The sequence below is a fragment of the Meles meles genome, chromosome 1 (genome assembly GCF_922984935.1).
Source record: "Meles meles chromosome 1, mMelMel3.1 paternal haplotype, whole genome shotgun sequence".
NCBI classification, from domain to species: Eukaryota; Metazoa; Chordata; class Mammalia; order Carnivora; family Mustelidae; genus Meles; species Meles meles.
The window spans coordinates 201,223,691-201,244,561 of record NC_060066.1 but is presented as its reverse complement, the minus strand read 5'-3'; the positions used below and the strand labels follow the sequence as shown (position 1 = coordinate 201,244,561).

Genomic DNA, 20,871 nt, shown 5'->3' with positions numbered 1-20,871 from the left:
CATCTTTCTCAGCAAGATATCCAGGGGCTACCTACCGTCCCCAGAGCTCCCACGGGGAGGGGCAGGATGGGGAAAAGCACCTGAGGTGTCCAAGCCAGAGTCCCGACTGCTCTAGACTGGCTGTGTGATGTCAGCCGTCACACCTCCTTGTTGGGCCTCAGTGGCCTCAGCACTCGTGGGCTTGAGATGCCTGCTTGTCCATTTCCCGGGTGATGAGGGGAGGGGCCAATGGGAGGGAGAGGACAGAACGTGATAATCAGAGGTGACCCCGAGCTCCTCCCTAGACAGGTATAAATGCCCCGTGTAGACCCTACCAACCCGAACTGCCCAGGGTGACCTCCTACCTGGCCCCCAATAGTGTCCGCCCTGCCTATGCCTGCCCGGGCCTTGTCCGCACTCAGCACCCATGGGCCAGCTGCAGCTGGGAATCGGTCCTGCACTCCAGCTCCAGACGTGCCCCTCATCCCCAGGACCCAGCCCAGGAACAGCTCCTGGTGTCCTGAGCAGGCGGAGGCCCACGATCTGCCTTTGTGACCAGGGGTGACAAACTAGGCCAGCCCTCGAGGGCACTGGGCCAGACCCTGAGGCCCGGCCAAGTGCAAACAACATGCTTGGCGCCCAGATACGGGAGTGTTAGAGCGGGCAGGCTGCCCACTGCCCCCGTCACAACAAACCATCATCTCCGTCCTGCCGAGAGGGGCCCAGGCACCTCCGCTGGGAGCAGGGGACTGCCAGGGGGGGCCTCCGTGCGCACCTCCACGCCCCAGGAATGGGCAGTGGGAATCTCGGAGGCCGGACATGGACATTCCAGATGCCAGCAGCTGAACAGGCAGATCTACAAAGACAGCTGAGGGGAGTGGTTGGGAAATTAAGGGGGAAGGGGAGCCTTTTTACCATTATGGGTGGAGTCAGGGGAGCTCCCTGGGAGCTGAGGAGAAAGTGGGGAAGGCACAGGCGGACAATCCTGTCCACCTCTGTCAAGGCTTAGGGGTCTCTCCGGCCTCCACAGCCTGGGGGGCTCCAAGCTGGGACAGGGAACCAGTAACAATGACAACAGCCACCCTTATCCAGTGCACATGGCCACCCAATAGAACTTTCTGCAGTGATGGAAATGTCCTGTTTACCCTGTCCAGTGAGGTAGCCATGAGCCACCTGTGGTTACTGAGCACCTGAAATATGCTGAAGCAATGGAGAAACAAAATTTTTAATGGAAAACTTGAATTTTATTTTATTCAACTAAATCTTAGACTTATTAAGTCGTCACCTGTGGCTAGGGCCATCTTACTGGGCAGCGCAGATCACACCATCACCAATCCTTCAAAGCAAGCCTGGAGGTAGAGCTGTCTCTGCCCTGCAAAGGAGGAAACTGAGGCATGCCCAAGGCCACACCGCTGGCAAGCCACAGAGGGGAAACCAGAACCCAGGCCTGGCCTTTCCGCTGGGCTCCCCACCCAGGGTTATTGTCAATGCTGGAAAAGACTCACGGAAATTGTACATGAGTAGGCGATCAGGCTGCCCAGTTAATCAGGGCATCAAGTCTCTTGCTTTTGGCCTGAATTCTGTTAGCTAGGCCCGTTATCACACGTTGACCAGAAGCTCAGACAGGCCATTTATAAAGTCTTTGATTTCTTGACATGAAGAAAAGCGAAAATGATGGAATAATCCCTGCTGGCTAAGGAGCCAGTGTTCGAGAAAAAATGGAAATCTTAAATGACAAGAAAGCTGGACTTGGCCTTCCAGGCCTTATTGCCACAGACGCCACACAGCCCCAGACTCCTGAATGCCACTGGCTTTCACAGGGCACACTTCCTGCCTCTAGGCCTTCATGAAGTCTGTTCCCTCCTCCTAGAATGCTGTTCCTATGCCTCCCAATCTAATCTACTCGTCGGTCCTTCAAGGCCTTGCTAAATTATCACCTCCACTCTGAAGTCTTCTGGGACCCCCCCACAAAGACATCTTTCTCCCCCACATATCCACAGAACTTAATTCCTACCTTTGACAGGTCTAGAGATTTGGTCTTAATTACAGCCATTTCAGTAAATGTCTCTACTCTCCTTCTGGAACCAATGTTCCTTGGGGACAAACACCAGGACAGGTTTTCTCACCTTTTACATATATTTTAACCTTAAGATATGTCCCAATGCTGAGCAGCAACTAGTGGATAGGAAACCAGCATTTACCAAAGTGAGTTGCATTATAATAGTGACTCAGAAATTCAGGGACTCAATTTCTTATGGCTCTGCCCTCATCTCCTGCAATCCCAAGGGCAAGTATCCTTCTTACTCTGGACCTCAGTTTGCACATCTGTAAAATGGAAGGCAGCAATAGGACCTGCTTTGTTGGGAGATTACTTGTACTTATTATATGTATTTAACAAACCCCATGTGCCAGGCACTTGACAGATGTTATCTTCATAACAACCTTATGAGCTAGGTGTTATTATTACTATCCTCATTTTCTAGAAGAAGAAGAAACAGGCCGTGGTATTTAATAGATGAAAGAGATAATGCAAGTGTGTGGCGTGGCATAAGTGGTAGAGAAATAAATAGTAACATTTTAATTTCTGGATAATAAAGAGTCCGCAGAACTGGGGAAAATTTAGGATGCTTCCCCAGGGCTGGGCACATAGTAAGTGTTCCTCAAAACACTTGCTGCTAGGGGCGCCTGGGTGGCTCAGTGGGTTAAAGCCTCTGCCTTCGGCTCAGGTCATGATCCCGGCGTCCTGGGATCGAGCCCCGCATCGGGCTCTCTGCTCTGCAGGGAGCCTTCTTCCTCCTCTCTCTGGCTGCCTCTCTGCCTAGTTGTGATTTCTCTCTGTCAAATAAATAAAATGTTTAAAAAAAAAAAAAAAAACACTTGCTGCTAGATGAACTCAGTCTCAAATGTACCAGTGATGCACGGGTGACCCCGAGCAGCCCCTGCTCTGATCCCCTGACCCGTCAGGCAGTGGCCACTGTCTGTACCCCAGGGCACGTGGGTAGATCGGTAGAGAAGCCCTTTCTGGCCCCAGTCTTTCTCCAAGGACAGGAAGTATGGAATGACTTTGGAGTGACCGCTGTCCAGCTGTGCTGACCCCAGCGGTGCATGGAAATAAGAGAGTCTAATTGAATCGCAAAGGCAGGCGATAACTCTTGACTTTCTCCAGTCCTGCCAGGAACATTGACGTACCTCTCCCCAGCCCTGGCCCAGCCCAAAAGAGGGGCAGGAGGGGCAGAAGGGGCAGGATTGGGAAAGAGAATGACTATGGATGGAGCTTCTATGCCAGCCATCTCTCCACGCCTCAGTTTTCACAACAGATGACAGTAATTCCCACATCACAGAGGTGGTGTTCAAGATAAAATGAAACCAGCATGGGGCGCCTGGGTGGCTCAGTGGGTTAAGCCTCTGCCTTTGGCTCAGGTCATGATCTCAGGGTCCTGGGATGGAGTCCTGCATCGGGCTCTCTGCTCGGCGGGAGTCTGCTTCTCCCTCTCTCTCTATGCCTATTTGTGATCTCTCTGTCTGTCGAATAAATAAAATCTTTAAAAAAAAAAAAATGAGACCAGCTTCACTCTGAACAGGAAGCCTAGGGGGTCGCTTAGGAATCCTGCTAGCACACCTGCACTGACTCCGTAGGTGTGGATGAGGCCCAGCAGGTGGTGCGCGGACCATCCCCGGAGTCAGAACACCACCTTGCCTCGGTTATAATAAAAGTTAATGCTGCTTTTTTTCTAGAGATTCAGAACTTAAGAAACATCTCCAGGGGTCTGGAACCATTTCCACCACTGAGAATACTGAGGTTCTCTTGCAGCGACTTGCTCAAGCACAGAAGGCTAGAAGGAGGCAGAAGCAGGATTCACGGCCAAGTCTGCGGATCCATCTTCCCCATGCATCACGCCACCCCAGGCCCCACCCGCCTGGAGCAGCAGCCAGAGGCACAGGGCTGAGCACACAGCAGCCCTACCCCTCCAGCCACATTGCCAGCCCCTGCTGGGCCAGCCAGGCCTCTGGGCCCCGGCCCAGGCGCCCCCAGACGAGGCCCTGGGCCATCACCTCCACTCCCCCCAGAGGCCTCCCCCTTCCATCGCCTTATAAAGTGGCCCGAGCCGCTCTTCTCCAAGTTACAGTTAATTTTATATGGCGCAAACCCACTGTCCTCTCACCGCGGCCTCGGCCCCGTGGCTTCACACATTCCTTCTGGAGCAACATTACCTAATTTAACCATAGCCCCTGCTCTCCGGGGCTCTCAAAATAGCAGCTGCCAGTGGGGGAATATGCCCTAATGTTATCAAAATAAACGATTCTCCCTCCTCCCCCACTTAGCCTGCACCAACCTCAGGACCCAGGAGCTGGGGAAGGGGGGCCACCGAGGGGGCCTGGGGAGACCCAGAGAGCCTGCCAGAGCCCTGTTCTCTCTAGCCAGCCAGCCTTCTCATACATGTCCTCTTCAAACAAGTTCCCGGCACCTCCCCATCCCCCGCCTCCTCCCAGATCCCCCAGCCATGGGCCCAACACCCATGGGCCACGGCTGCCCTGGTTTTACCCAAGACTAGGGTTTGACTTTCACTTTCTCCTAATAACAAAAACTACAACAGTAACAATTTCTTCCCTTCTCCAGCTATTAATTATGAGCTACATACTCTCCACCCGCTGGCTCGCAGACACCCACAAAGTAGGCATTAGTACTCTCTTATTTCAGATGAGGACATTGGTACTCGGAAAGGTAAAGTGACATGCCCAGGGTCACAGAGGTACCAGAGTGGGGGTCAGAAGCCAAGCCCAGCTGCCCCAAAGCCCTAACCCTCACACGGCCTCCCAGCTGGGACTCCTTGGCGGGGTCTGAGCCTGGGTGAGGAGGAGCACAAGGCTTCTTCTGGGCTGGGGGCCTTGCTCACCTGACGTGTGACTGTACGGACATGGCTGGCATCAAAACACAGGGGCCTATGATGCTTGCCTCACATTTCACCCAGATCCTATGGGCCCTAAGCCTGGGCTCCAGGGGCACAGGCTGGCCTGTCAATCTGTGACTCTAAGACCCTACTGCCTGCTCCCCCCTCCCACCCCCTCCCCCACGTGCCTCAGAGCTAGGCTGCCACATTAAAGCAGGGAACACCCAAGCCGCTTGCTTGCTAACATACCTCGGGTGCAACCAGTGGTTAAGGCGCTGCGAGGGCGGGCCTCCCCGTCCCCTGCTGCCCAGAATAATCATTAACCATAGCAGAACCAAGGCACTGAGCAGAGGCAGGAGCCCGGACGGCGGCTGGGGCACAGAGGGGCCCGGTTCTCCAGGGGGTGGCCTGGACCACCTGGCTGACTCGGGCTGGCCAGGAAAGTTCAGCCTGGTGTCACTAGGACAGGTGGCCGGGCTAATGCCCTGGGGGCATTTACAAGAGCCCAGGCCCCCTCTTCCCTCACAACCTGTCCTGCCCCGCTCCCCTCAACACTGTGAAGACCCATAGTGAAGAGTGCTGGACAGAAGGATGGACTCTGGGGCTTGGGGCCTTCTCAGAGGGCAGGAGAGGAAGCCTCCGTGTTTACCTACAGCCAAGTGCCAGGAGTCATCTTCAAAGTGGGCAAAAGAAAATCACAAAAGAGTGGTTCCTGTTATTTGTCGACGGTCTCTTCTGGCTGTAGGAGATTTACATGATCTCTCGTCTTCCCCCAAAATCCCACCAAGAAGGTACTGCCATTCCCAGCTGACAGATGAGGTTCAGAGAGGTTGAGCCACCAGCCCAGCGACACAGAGCAGTAAGTGATGGAACCACGACAAGACTCATGGCTGTGCCTCCTGCCTATGACACTATCCCTGAGTACAACCTGCAGAGTTAAATGGAGAATTAATGGATGGGGGGCCAAGAGGCCACTGAAAGAGCTCCCTGAGTCCTGGCCAGAAACCCCCAGGGTGAGAGAGCTGTAGGGGTAGGGGTGGTAAAGAGGGAACCCCACCCCCCCAGTCTGGATGTACCAAGTAAAAGTGGTCCCTGGGGCTACCAGCACCTGTCAGGGCAAGAGCTGAGCCTTCTGGAAGATGGGGGGCGGGACCTCTTTTGGAGTGCCCAAGGGAGGAGGGTGGGACCTGCAACCCCCTCCCCCAGGAGTTCTCCTGCCTCCTCCTCCTCCAAGGAGAGAATTCCCTTAAGTTGCTCAGGTGAAACCAAGGTGAGGCCCAGGCAGGCCGAAAGCTTTGATCTTATCACACATTCCTGCCCCAGCCATCCCTTCCCAGCTCCCCACCTCACCTCCCCCTACCCAGAAGGTAGAACTTAACCCTTTCAAATCAAATCCAGGCCAGAGCTGGTCTCTGCCTCCCTTTGCCTCGAGCTTCAGGCCCACCCCCTTCGTCCAGCCTAACATCCCAGAGCCCCACAGCCGGGCTTCCACTTCTCCTAAATTAATCAGGCTCAGCATAAATAACCCCGGTGATTTTCCACACCCACGAGCTCATCTGAGACTCCCAACAACACCGGCCTGCTCTCTTCTCCAGCCCTATGGGTCTTCTCGCCTGCCCTAGCCCGGGGGGGGCGTGTCCCCGGGTCCCCTCTTCCCACAAGGAGAACAGGCTGCGAAGTCACTACTAACAAATGCGGGCTTAGACGAAGTCACAAAGACTCCAGGTCATCTCCCAGAGGCCACGTGGCCGTGAAAACCTGCTCTTGCACACCTCTCCCCACCGGCCCACACCTCGTATGGACCAGTCCAGCACCCAGCAGGCCTCCCTCTCACACTATAAAGCTCCATCAACCGCCCCCCCCCCCCCGGCTGGTTTATACCTAACACAGGGCCTGGCCTAGGACTGGCACTCCATAAAAGTTTGCTGGATAAATGAATGGCCCCATTTTGCCTCCAGGGGACATGAAGCTCAGAGGAGTCGGAGACTTGTCCCAGATCACACAGGCAGGGCGAGGAGGAGTATAGAAGTCCCATGACCCCCAAAGCTAATGCTCAGTCACTAAACACTGACGGCTCCCTGTTCTTAGCTCAGCCGCAGGTCCCCGAGGGAAACCCATGCGGGCGGGCCGCTGCAGAAGGGATCTCCGGTGCATAGGAAAGGACAGGTGAGGTCTAAGGGAGCAGACAGCCGCCTCCTCCATCTGGTTCCCTCGTTCAGGGCCTGGCACCTGGGCGCTGGTAGTGTCAGTGAGGGATGATGTGGGACTGGTCACAGGGGAGGCTCTGAAGAATGGCGTACCACCATCCCTTGAGGGGAAGCCAGTGGTTTTCTCCAAGAACTCAACACTCCGGCTCCTCTGGGTTGGCGGGGGCAAAGAAAAAGAAAGGAATCCATTTTGTGGGTAGAAAAATCAAGCCCAGGAAAGAGGGTCAGCAGTTGGCTGGCAGCCAAGTGGCAGCCAGGGGCCTTGACCTCCTGCCTCCTGGTCTGGCCAGGTGAAGGGTGGGGACCCGAGATGGATGTCACCTTAGCTAGCTTGGTGGCTTCCTTTCATTCTTTTCCTCTGTTAATGACTCCAGCAGCAGGCCTGGGCCTTCCTGCCCACACACTTGACAACAATGTGAATCCAGGGACAATGGGGACAGATGACTTCTGGCCCCCTGCCCCGGATGCCTTCCTCCCCCACCAGCCAAATCCTCTAGGCTCTTTAGGCCCTGCTGCCTCCACGAGGTCTTCGAGGCACGAAATCCATCTTTTCCTTCCCTGGCAACCTGTTCCTGTCTCCACTGTGAGTTGCACTGGGCACTTCTGACTCATGGGTCCCGCCTCTCCAAGACCCAGGGACCCCGGAGAGGAGGGACCCTGCCTCTCACTTCTCCCAGGAGGACTGACAGATGTGGACTCCACTCCCACCTTCCCCCGCACCTGGCTGTGTGATCTTGGGCAAGTCACGGCTCTCCACAGAGCTGCTTCTTCGTGGGAAAAGGAGGTAGAATCCCAACTACATGGGAAAGTTGACAACGCAGATAAAACACCTAGCGCGATGTCTAGCACACAGTAGGTCCTCAGGCAATGAATGAATGAATGAATGAATGAACGAATGGGAAAATTCCTGATCTTCCACTGTGCAGGGATGCTCAGATGACTCAGTTTGGGACTTATGTGTAGATTATGCCTCCCCGATGGGCCATGTGGTCTGTGCCTTATCTTCCACGCAGGTCCCCAGGATGGAGGTGGGCACGAGGCTGATTCCGAGCGAGCCCCGTTTGGCCAAAATTCACTGAATTCCAAATGGCAAAATGCACAGGTCCCATGAGGAGCTTGGGACCTGACTGAGAAAGATCCACGTTCCCAGGGGTCTTGGTCCCAGGGAAAGCCAAATCCATCTCCCGGGGGAATGTTATCACGAAGTTGGGATGGAGGCCAAGGGGCAAAAGGCACCCAAGCCCGCAAAGTCGGAACGAGATAAGCCCACATGGCAGATACGCAGTTTGCTGTACCCTCTGCCAAGGCCAGCCCAGTCCACCTCCTCCGTGTAGCCTGTCCTGCCTGTGCCAGCCCTCCCCGACTGCCCTCTGTCTATACCAGCCGGCTGGATCTACAGGGGGAGGGATGACGGCTTTGGAGGCAGACAACCTGGGCCCCACTTCAAGCTGTGCCACATACGAGATGGATTAATTGGGCCAGCCATGTCCCTGCTGTGCCTCAGTTTCCCCCTCCACAAAATGGCAAAAATAATGCCAACCTTGAGATTTCTGGGAGGACTATATGCAATAATGCCTGCTGGGAGAGAGCCCCATGCGGGGCTTGGCTTAAGACAGGAGGCGGTTTTTAATCAAGAGAAGACATGCGTGCTCGCTGAGCACTGGCTGACGATCTAGGTGACTGGGGTCCCTGGGGAGGAGACCCTGGAGGTCCCAGGGCTGAGAGAAGACCCTGGTCTGTCCTCAGGAAACTCCAAGGTCTCTTCTTCTGGCCCAAGGGTCGCAGGAAGGCAAACAGCCGGAGAGGGAGAAAGCGAAGTGACAGAGGCCGCTGGGGCCAGGATTTATGAAGCCAGAACTTCAATCCATCCAGCCCAGCGAGGCATCCAAGAAGAGGCATGATCCCAGTTCCCAACTATTTGAAAACTGGAACCGCCAAACAAGGAGAGGGGATGAGTCAGCTGGGGTGAGGAGGGGAGGCCAGCAGCAGTAGGAGGTGGGGGCCAGATCTGGCTCCTTGGGGGTGAGCAGGGGAAGGCGGGGAAGGGAGAGGTGGGGTCAGGGACCTGGAGGTGGGCTGGGAAGGGGCCAGAGGCAGCTGGGAATTCCCAGCCCCATGCCAGGAGACCATCTGTGAGGTCACCCGAGGCCACCTCTGAAGTCCTCCCCCTGCCAAGCCCCAGGCTGCCTCCCACTCCCCACAGATTGGGACTCGGGGAAAGATGGGGAAAGATGCCAGATGCAAGAAAATGAAACACCTGGACACGACACACCCTCGTGGGGAAGGGGCAGGTCTCTACCTAGCAGCCCAAGCCCCACGCACAAGGTGGAGGCACGGGTTACCACACACTCGTGCATCTCTTTCCCTTTGCCCCGCTGCTTCTCTGAGAGCCCACAGGGGTCAGAGTAAGGGCTATGCAGCCCCACTGACCCTATAGGATCCCTCGGGACCTCCCCGGGCAAGGTCTTATCTCCTCCAGTGCGGGCCTGAAGGAGGACGGGGCTGGGATGGGGTCCCAGGAAGTCCCCTCACCACGCCCCTTAAGATGCGCCAACATCCTTTCTGCCCCCCCGTGGGAGCTAGTTGGCCACACCTCTTGTTGCTCGGAGCCCACCAACTGCACACATCTGGGAAGGGGACAATGCGTCCACAGGCTCGAGCTTTTCCCAGGCCACACCCTGGGGTGTGCCCCCCTCCTGCTCCCCCAGCAGGAAGGAGCAATCAGGGTGGAAGGCTGGACTCTGTCCTGCAGCTGTGGCTGTAGTGGGGGAAGGGGGGCAGTGACAGATCAGAGGCTTTTACATCCAGAGCCCTTGGAGTGCGAGAGAGGAGAGAAGCAACGGCTTTCATCGGCGTGGTCATTCATTCCACAAGCCCAATGCAGGATCCTGGGTCAGTCGCTGGCAGCAGTTTTGATCAGGAGAAGGTGTGGCATGCTGGGCCCTCGGAACCCTTAGTCAAACATCACTCTGGCCTTGCCCTCAGCAGGAACAATTCGCACAGAACAGCCACCATTTGTCCAACACCTATTTCCCTTCACACGCCGAGCAAAGTGCAACTTCAGGGTCTCGTGTATACTGGGGAAACGGGCATCATGATCCCTATTTCTGACCTGAGGCTCAGACAGACAAAGCAACTTACCAAAGGTCACACAGCCAGGTCGGGCCAAGCTAAGGCTTGAAGGCAGGGCCCTTTGAGCCCACACTTTCCCTCGATCGCAGTGCCCAAGAAAGGGGTTTTGAGTCCAGAGTGGAAACTGACAAGGAGAAGACAGCAGTGCGGGCACCCCGGCTTATGCCACATTCTCCAGGTCTCCGCAGAGACCAGAGGCTGGGAAGGACACCTCCCCTGTTGCCCAGGGGCCAAAGCAGCCCCTTCTCTATCCTCAGCAAGGAGCCCAGCCTTCTGGGCCTGCTGACTTCTCCCAAGGCCATTCACATATTCACTCCATCAATGTTCAGCTACTGTCTACTGTGGCCTAGCACCAGGCACAGAGCAATGAACAGAATCTGAGTCCATGTCTTTATGGAACTTCCCTGCTAGACTGGGAGGAAGACAGTACATCCTAAATAAACACATAGATACCCCAGCATGAGCTTGGGCTGTGGGGTCCTAAAGGGGTCGTGTCTGCCACTCCATATGTGACAAGACACTCCCCGTCCCACTGCCAGCACCCAATTCACAGGCCAGCGTAGAGGCTCAGCTCGGGCTGGGGGTCAGGGGGTGGGGTGGGGGGCTGACTGTGCTCGCTCTGAGTCAGTCCTATGCTGCCCCCATCGCTAGGCCTTCCCCTCCAATGCCTCCCAGAGTTTTCCCACCTTTTTTGTTTTTTAAGATTTCATTTATTTATTTGACAGACAGAGATCACAAGTAGGCAGAAAGGCTGCAGGCAGGGGGTGGTGGGGGGGAAGCAGGATCCCTGCTGAGCAGAGAGCCCAATATGGGGCTCGATCCCAGGACCCTGAAATCATGACCTGAGCCGAAGGCAGAGGCTTTAACCCACTGAGCCACCCAGGTGCCCTGAGTTTTTCCATCTTAATTAGTGTCTGCTCCATAATTCTGGATGCTCACACCACAGACTGAGGAGACCTCCCTGACTCCTCTCTTTCTGTCCTACCCCATACCCAATCAAGCCATCTGCCAATTCTGTCAGCCCTAACTTCAAAATATCTTCAGGGATCAACTGCTTCTTCCCACATCCATCGCCCTGGTATGAGTTCCCCTTGTCTTTGGCTGGGATCGCGGCTTGCTTGCTTTTGCCCTTGACCCTCCACATCCTCTTCTCTGCAAAGCAACTAGAGAGCCCTCTCATCTCACTCAGAAGCAAATCCAAAGGCCTTCCCATGGCCAAGGCTGAGCACATGGACCATGCTCCCTCTCACTCACCCTGCTCCAAACACATGGGCCTCCTTGTTTTCCACAGATATGCCAGAGACCCCTGGGCCTTTGCACTAGCTGTTCCCTCTGCCTAGAGTGCCCCGTCCCTACGCACCTGTAGGTTTCACACCCTCACTTCTTTCAGATGCTTCTGTCCAAGTATTATCTTCTCAGAGGCTTTTCCTGACTTCCCCATCACACCTCATCGCGCTCTCCACCCTCTTTCCTGCTTTATCTTTCCTTGTGAGCACTATCACCATCTGACATTGATTACTGTCTTCTGGCATGGGCTATACTGCAAGTAACATGAGGGAAGGGAATTTGACCTTTTGCTCCCTGCTGTGACCTCAGCACCTAGAACAAGGTCAGACACATAGCAGATACTCAATAAATACTTGTTGAATGAATTTCACGTCTAATGTACAGCTGTAGGGGACTTTAGCTTATGGAATATTTAATCACATCCATCGTTGATCCATTCATTCATTCAGCACACATCACAGGCCTCTGTGCCCCAGATGCCCCCCTACAAACCAGAGCAACAGAGAAACAGGGTGCCCTCCTCCGTGCCTCAGGGAAAGGGCTCTGTCTGGTAGGTAGCCAGGAGCTCTCCTAAGGACACCTCAGGGATGCCACTGGGATGCTCTAAGGTAACTGCAACCGTGGCACACGCAGGCGTGGGGAAAACAGGGGAGGGTGGGTTCTGGGGGCGGCTGACACTTGAAGGCCCCACATTCCCAGGCCTCAAAGAGCCGCCTTGTTCTCAGGGCTTTCGGGCTTTCGTGATGATGCCCATAGCCCAGCCACCCCCAGCAGCCACAAGCCACTCCCCTCTCAAGGCCACTATTGACATGGACCCAACCCAACGCCAGCAGTGAGGCTGGCGGCTCCCCGCGAAGTGAGTTCCACACATTCTTCTAGGTTTCAGTCAGCCAGCTCTGGGCGTTAGGGCGGCCAGCAGGCCCATGCTGGGCCCTGGGAGGAGGAGGGGGCAGCAAGGCTAAAGAGGCCAAGGCTTGGGGTGGGGGAACATTCCAGCAGGGCTAGGATCTTCAGCCCAACCTCCCTCTTCCTGGAAGAAGGGAGTTGGGGGCAAGGCCAGGGTGGGCCCTGGGAGGAGAGGGCACTGTGCTCACCCTATCCTTGGGAAGCTGCTGGGGGATGGAGACAAGTTCACCCATTCGTTCTCCAGCCTGACATCTCCAGCTGGGATGGACTGGGGAGGGGGGCCAGGGGCCAGAGCTGAGAGCCCTTCCCACACATCCCAAGTGGTAAAGGGTCCAGAATCTACATGTCTGGCCTCCCAGTGGCCTCTGAATCATGGCTCTGTATCTCTCCACATCTTGGGCGCCCCTTCCCACTCCCCATCCTGAGAGTATCCCCACAAGGCCAAGTAGCCTTGGAGCCTCTGCAGACTCACCCTAAACCTTGAGCCCCCAGGGAACAACCAGGGGAACCCAGTGAGGGCTCCATGGACCCCGGCTGAACTTTCTTCCCCCTCACACCCCACACAGGGTGTGGTCCGGCCTGGCCCCCTTGGGCCTGAAAGTCCTAGGATTAATTCAACTGTCCATAGGATCTCAGGGAATATTCAATGAGGAAATTAACTAACAAAACTACAAATAAACAGGTGATCCCACAAATAGCCACCCTGGAGTTAGGTCTTTCTAGGTTCCCTCCAGGACAGGCATCCCTAGGAGGCTGGATGGACAAGGCATACCCATCCGGAGCACCTTTGTCCCTGAAGCCAGGCCCAGATATTCCTTGTCTGAGAGTAGCTTCTGTACGACCTCAGACCTGAGTTCTTACTTTTAGCAACATGAGTGACAAGAGTTTTACCAATATTTAGAGCTATAGCTATAAGCAAGTGGGATACGAGGCAGAGTGGCAAGGAGAGCTTTGTCTGCCTTCAAAGCCTGGCTCACAGTACCACCAAGGATGTGTGTCTGTGAGCCACTGGTGAGTTATGTAATCTCTCTGTGCCTCGATGTCCTCTGCTTAGAGAATGGGGACCATATCAGGAGCTATGGGTTAATGCATTCAACAGATACATTAACCAAGCACTTACTACCTGCCAGATGCTAAAGGTACAGCAGCAGCGAACAAGAACACATAAGGTCCTGCTCTCGTGGAGCTTAAATTGGTGGGGGGTGAGGGGGAGAGATAAATAAGTAAACAAATACTTTCAGATAGCAACAAGAAAAAAAAAAAGCAGTCTAAGGGGATGGAGAATGTTGGGCAGAGTAGTCTGGGACTTAACGGAGGCAGAGGGTAGATATTCGAGGGACAAACATTCTGGGTAGAAGGAACAGCAGATGCAAAGGCCCTGGGGTGGGAGTGTGTTTGGCATATTCGAGAAACAAAGACCAGTGTAGCTAGAGTGAGTAAACAAAGGGAAAGTTGGCAAGAGAAGAGATTTTGAGAGGGAGCGGGGGAGGCTGGATCCCAAAGGGCCTTGTGGGCTATATTAGGTCAGGGGCTTGAGTCTGATCATGAGCAACAGGGGGAATGCAGGGAGGATCTGAGTAGGGGAATGGCATGCAAGAATTTGCTGAGAAACTTTGTGCCTACAAACAGTGGGCACTCAATAAATGTGAACTGTCCATATTATTTTATCATCATCTGGCCTGGCACCCCAAGACCTCCCTCCCTAGCACTCCAAGCTCTGAACCCAGTCATCTTCTGCCACCTTCCTTCCAACCCTCTTTCCCCAGCTGTGCCTCAGATCCACAGATCCCAACATGCCTGCGCTGAGCCTGAGAACAGGCCCGGGCCAAGCCAGGTGGGGGCCACTATTCCCCAGACATAGGGAGCTGGGCCTAGTGTATGGGGGGGGGGTCCATCTCTGCCCCTTCCAACCTCCATCTCCCTCTATGGCCTAAGGCCCTCCCTCCAGAAGTCCCAAGGCACACTCACAAGCATACCCTACCCCAACCAGGTCTAGAGCAAGAGGGGCTGGGGCCTGGGAGGCAGGGGGGTGGGCAGGGCAGCCAGTTATGTCCAGGGGAGGGCTGAGATAGTGCTGCCCCTGAGGGAAGGGGAGGCTCCTCCAGCTCCTCCATTTCCCCCATCCGCCCACAGCCTCCCTAGTGCGGAAACCCAGCCGGGGCAGGAAACAGGTATCTCAGTGACTTCCCTCCTCAGCCCTAAAAACACCGTAATCATGGCAGCCCTCTCCGGATTCCTGTCTCCTGGCAGGGCTGGCCCCAAGAAAGGAAGGGCTAAGGCCCCAGCAGGAAGAAAAGGGATCAGCAGGCCAAGGCAGGCACTGAGTCACCCAGGCCTGGCCCCCACCCCCAGCAAGCCTCTCCACCTCCTCTGAACTGAAATTACTCCCACACTTAATCACAGACCACTGCTTCCTCTGTCTCCTGCCCCCAGTGAGGTCTTGAGCTCCCTAAGGACCACCTTACCTTCTTCTTGTGTGGATGTGAACCAAAGGACGGAAAAGATAAAGGACAGTGGGTGAGGAAGAGCCCAAGGCTTGCTAGGGCACTGCGCTGGGAATTTGATGTCATTGAAAATGTGTAATAAACTTCTTACCCCATTTTACAGATGTGGAAACTGAGGCCATGAAAAAGAAATGGCCTCAGATTACAGGCTAGAAAATTACAGAGCTGGGATCCAGACTTCTTGGGTCCAAGCTCTTTCCAGCTCTCCATCATTAGCCAGGGGTGGGACAGTGAAGACCTCGGTGTGGTTGCTGAGGAGACTATAATCCCACAGGATTGGAACTGCCTGTTTACCCATCTCAGTTCTGGGAAAGCAAAGACAGGGTCTGTTCTTGCTCACCCATAAGCCCCAGCCCTTAGCGCAGTGCCAGATGCATGGTACACAGTAGGTGCTTAGCACTGTCTGCTGAATGAATGAACCCCCAAACTCCCACTGACTGTCATGGAATGCTGCTCAATGAAGATATGTTGAATGAATGAGTGAGTGAGATGATTGGCTGCAATCTGGAATTTCTGTGGAGATTCCTCCTGCACACAGCAAATAACTTCGCCCGCCTCCTCACTCTAGCCATGGTAGGACCCAGCATCCTGGAGCCCCTCAGCAGGGGGGCAGAGCTGGGGGAGTTCCAGAAAAGGAAGACATCCCATGTGTTACGTTGGTGCCTACTTTTTGGAAAAGTAAAGATCAAGTTTGGATCAAGACTGGGAAGCAACAGGACAAAGGGACGTGCTGGGGTGAGAGGTTGAGAGAGGAGATTAAGGAACCTGTGCAGATGGGGAGTGGGGAGGAGAAGTTCTAGGTGGGCGGGGTGAGAGAGCTGAGGGGTCAGGTCCGGGGTGGGGGTTCAGGAGTGACTCAGGAGGGCAGAGGTGAGACAGAACTAGCCAGGCGAGGACAGGGATTCAGTCACTGGGTAAACACTGGCTTAGAGAAAAGTCCCTTTCTTGGCTCCGAGAAGGGGGTGGGGGGCAGGGGGCAGGGACAGGGACTGCCTAGGACCACCTCAAAGAGGGTGGGGGAGGCCCTGTGGTTCGCCAGGGCAGGCCCAGCTCCTCAGATGTGCCCCCACCCACATCTGCCACCAGCTGCCTGCCCACGGACCCTGCCCCGCCCTTCTCGAGTTCACTCAGGTCCTCAGAGCCTCTCCTGGCCAAGCATTCCTTTTCTCTGCACGGGCCCATCCAAGCTCAGAGCAGGGAAGTGGGCTGTAGTGGCAGGCCTGCCCCTGCACCTGAGGACCCCAGAAGAGAAAAGCTAGGAAACAGACCGAGGTCCAGTACCAGGCACTTCCACCGCCTTCCATGCCGTCCTGCCAACCAGCTTCCAGCTGTATACACTTCCAGACGGTGCATTTTGAGTTCCCTTTGGGCTTGCCCGAGGTCACATAGCTACTCGGTGAGGAGCCCCGATGGATTCAAGTCCTGGGCTGTAGGGCTCCGGGGCCCGTGGGTGTTCCACACAAACCTCAGTTGTGTCCAGAATGGATTTTACTTGTGCCTGCCCGGTGACTAGCTCCCAAAGGGGCCAGATGGGCTGGTAAAGTTCCGGTGAGGATTGATAGTCTCCCCATCACCACTGAGTGCCCCCTTTCCAAGCTGGCACAGAAAAGGGTGCCCTTGCTCCGCCAAGTTCCCGCCCTGCTCGAAGTTTCTCCGCCTGGTCCCCAGGAATGGCAGGCCGGGCCATGCCTAGCGCGATTGGAGACTCAGCAACGTGGCCGGGCGACCCACGGGCTCTCACGCAGCCCCGCCCCCGGCCCCACGCAGGTTTCCCCGGGCGCCTCTCGGGACAATCCCACGGCGGAGTGTGGCGCCAGCCTGTGCCCGCCCGGGGTCCCTGGCAGGCGCCCCCATCCCGGGCCAGAGTCCCAACCAAGTTGGCTGGCGCAGCGAGCGGGGCCCGGGGCGCTCCCGCCCTCCACCACCCACCCCCCGCCCCCGGCCCCGCACACTCACCGCGAGCAGCCGCCCGTGCAGCAGCAGCGCCAGCAGCAGCGCGCCCGCCGCCCGCTGTCCCATGGCCCGGCCGGCTCTGCTCGCTCTCTCCCTCGGCGTCAGCCCGCAGCCGCCCGCTCGCCAGCCTGCGGAATCCTCGGGACGGCGCGGCCCGCTCCCGCCGCCCCCACCCCTCCCGCGGCCCGCCCCGCCCTCGCGGCCGTCCGCCCCGCCCCCGCGGCCGTCCGCCCCGCCCCCGGGAACCGGGTCCCGCCCCCGAACCGCCCCGCCCCGCGGCGCCAGGCCCCAACCCCGGGCCGCCCCCGGACCGCGGGCGCCGCTAGCCGGAGCCCGAGCCGGCCGCGCAGCCAACTGGGCCTTTGTCTGGGCCCCCAGCCCCCTCGGCGCGGGCCGCGGCCCAGCCCGGCTTCCCGCCAAACCCGGCCTGGAGTGTGGGATGGGACGGGACCGGGGCCCTAAGCGCGAGCCCCACCGCCCCTCCCCCAGCACGCGACCCCTGCACGGACCCCCAAACTCGCTCTCACCCCTTTTCACACCGCGCAACGTGACTTTTCACTCGGGCCGTGACAGCTCCCCACGCTTTCAAACACGCAGCCTGCACACTGCGCACCTGGGGACGCACACACACATACACACACGCATATGCCACGCTGTTCCCCCTACGACCCTTCGCACTTGCGTCCTCACTCCCAACCTGCGCACAGCGACAGACTTCTCCCACTCAGACGCACACTTGATCAATCTTAAAAAGTGTCACCCTGCAGGTGACACAGCGGGCACGACTTTCACACAAGCTGCTGCTCATGTTCCAATTCGCATTTTTACACAGACTCACAAACGTGAACCCCAGACTCAAAGCGTCAGGACGTGTTTTCACACACAAATTCTGCACAGGCACTCCCGGTTCACACACAAGCCAACATCATTTGCTCACGCACACGATGGCCTGTCTTTTTCACATTTTCTCCTGCACTAACCACAGCGCCTTACAGTGGGCACTCGAGAGTGAACTGAATTGCCCCTCACACACACCATTTTCTCCATAAACCACTCACAGACCAATTTGGATTGACATAAATCAGAGCCCGGGGAGAGGGGTGCAGAGACACACAGCTCGCACACGCAGGCCCAGACGCAGATGCTTGGGTGGTAAATCCCAGTCCTGTATGATCTGACACACACCCACAGACAGCATCCTTGGCCATGACACTGGGCCTCTCCGCCTGTGCTCAGGTCTCCCTTCCGCCTGAAAATTTCCAGAGCAACCCAGGCTGATGGGTGGAGAGAAACCAGCGTGTGTGTGCGTGTGTGCATGTAGCTTAGAGGAAGACCTTTTGAGTAATGACAGAGGGAAAATAAAAACTGACATTTCCATTGTTTCCTGTGAGAGTTGCTAGGTTCCAGAGACTCAGGGCTGGGTTTGAGGCCAGAAGTGAGGTGAGCTGTGGACAGAAGGAAATGCCCAGCTAACTGGGTGGCACCAGGCTGGGCTCCGGAAGGCGTGTTCCCTGTGATAGTGGCCTGCAAGCTCCCGGCACTCTGTGGTCTCCCATCCAGGCACCGGGGGGATGGAGAGAATGCTGGCATCCTGACCCCCACCTCAGATAGATGCTTTATCCCCAAAAGATTGGGTTCCTCACCCTGTGGGCCATATTTCTGGGAGACCAGCTCAGAGCTGTAAGGGGGAATTCGCCAGCCACAAGCCAGATGCCAGGCACACCACTGAGTAAGGGCTGTTACCGCTGTTACAGCTCCCAACAGGGATATAGAGGTGGGACAGAAGAGGGAGGTCTGATATTAAAAGGAAGAAGCCTTCCTTCTTTTCCTGAGTGAACCTTAATCTGGTGGAGGCAAGGGGCAGGATATAGTCCCTGTCCCCCTGTCCCCACATTGTTCTCAGTCTGATGGAGAATCCTGCCTCCACCGCCTCGCGGTGCAACCTTGAGCAAATTAGTCAACCTTCTGATGCCTCAGTTTCATCATCTAGAAAATAGGAAAAGAAGAATCATACTAAGACCTCTCTCACAGTGTTGCTGAGGGCTAAAATGAATTAATATGTTTATTTTATTTTATTTTTTAAAGATCAGTTTCAGGCACATAGGAAGCACACAATGAAAGGTACCATTTCTCCTACTGTTGTCTCTGGGTGAGTGCCTACACTGAAGAGGGGGACACACTTTGCCTTCCGGGGGCTCTGGTCTAATGGAGGAGCGACTCCTGTACGAATGTGTTGTTTCTAACCTGAAGGCTAGATGCAGCCTTCGCCCCACAGATCTCCAGTCTGGCCAGTGAGTACAGCCCGGAGCTGGGGGAACGCCCATTCTGGGGAAGAAGCCTGCAAAACTTCACTGACTTCAGTGCTGGCAGGTGGCCAGCCTCGGTGGCAGGGTTTTTCCGAGGGCTTGCCTGTCTGCGGAGGGTCAGCATCCGTGACAAATCACATTTTGTGAGCTGCCTTGGTGTCTTTTCCCCACCTCGGGCCCTTTAAGTCCCAGAGCTTTGGCTTCTTGGATGATTTGCTCATGAGCAAAGGGAAAAGGGGAACAAGCAGCCCTTTGTAGATGTCTGGTCAAGGCTAAAGCCGAGCTATACGTCTCACTTACTAAAAGAGGTCGGGGAGAGAGAGATGGTAAAGCTGAAGACTGGAGACTGGAAGGAGTTGGGCTGACACAGAGGGCAGGAAAATATGGCCTGTCTAGAAAGCCTTCCAGAGGAACCCCACCCTGAGGACTGGTCACCGGCCTATTTATTCTGCATCCTTTCCTTCCCACTAAGGGATTTGGCCAGCTCTGTTTTCTTTTGCAGTCCTTGATATCTTTAGTAAATGTTCTCAAGTTGCTTTGTCTAGGGCCTGGCTATCTCCTCATATGGCTTCGAAGAGAAGCAGGGGCAAGGAGGCTTTGCTGAGTCTCGGAGGCGCCTGTAAATCGTGCTGTGCATACTCATAGCTCAGGGTGCTCGTCATCCTCTTGGAGAGAAACAATTCAAGTCTTGCCCAAGGTGCCTTAGATAAGGAGAGACAACAAGAGTTTGGGTAGGTTGGAGCAGCCAAGCGGTCTGGCTTCTATGAAACAGGAGTTGGGTGCCTTCTGGAACCAGTAGCTGGAGTTTGTGGGTCATCTTGTTTGCCACTCCAAAATTGCCAGGACTCAGCTTTTCCTGCCTTCCACTGCATCCTTCTCTCTGCTTTAGGGCTTCTCACCCCTTCCTTCCTCCTTTCCTTCCTTCCTTCCTTCTTTTCCTTCCTTCCTTCCTTCAGAGCTGCAGTGAATGGTTGGGCAGGTTGTTCACTGAACAAAGGTATGCAGCCAAGTGGGCCTCCGCTTTGGGACTCTATCTGTCCCCAGCGGAGGGGGGGGGGGGCGGGACCTTTTGTTTATTTGAGTGAAGGTGGCACCGTATGGGCTCGCTGTGGACTTATATTTATTTAATTATGAAATAAACACCTATTTTGTACAAAGTTTCCAGTGCCTATGTGGGCAAACAGATGCTGGCAGGGTCAGGATATATCCCTGGGTGAGAATGTGGAATGGGAAAATTGGTACTGAAAGGGAGTGGAGAGGGAGGAGAGGAAACTTGGAGGTGATGTGAAGAAGAGGACACACGTCTAAGCAGACAGCAGAAGTTCTTGTGGAGAGGGAGAGGACCCTCCAGGCCCGGCAAGATATAGTCCCACCCATTTCTCTAGCCACATCTGTCCCCCAGCCTGGTCTCTCCACATGTTTTTCCTTCTCCTCGAGTGTTTTTCCCACCCTGTATCCAACCACCCCCCTTCATCCTACTATCTTCTGGCATTTAGTTCCAAGATTATGCCACCACAGGAGACTTCACTGCCCGCCCAGCCTAGGTCATGTCCCCTATTGTACTTTCCCACAACCTACCTCCCCCAAGCTTCTCTTTCAACATTTTTACAATTGCAATACATTGGAAGATTGTTTAATATTGTGAGGCCTGGGGTGCCGAGGTCGCTCAGTCGGTGAAGTGTCTGCCTTCTCCTCAGGTCATGATCCC

The 20,871-nt window shown here is 55.6% G+C and overlaps 1 protein-coding gene across 6 annotated transcripts in view; it reads right to left on the bottom strand.

The window, feature by feature from the left end:
• The window catches only part of HSPG2 (heparan sulfate proteoglycan 2), a 98,893-nt gene extending 81,882 nt beyond the window's left edge, over positions 1-17,011 (bottom strand). For all 6 annotated transcript variants that reach the window (XM_046000418.1, XM_046000454.1, XM_046000426.1 and 3 more), the window contains exon 1: positions 16,861-17,011. In XM_046000418.1, coding sequence (XP_045856374.1) covers positions 16,861-16,923 — 63 coding nt within the window. In that variant the 5' untranslated portion in view covers positions 16,924-17,011. The remainder of the gene's footprint in view (positions 1-16,860) is intronic.
• Positions 17,012-20,871: the final 3,860 nt, after the last annotated feature.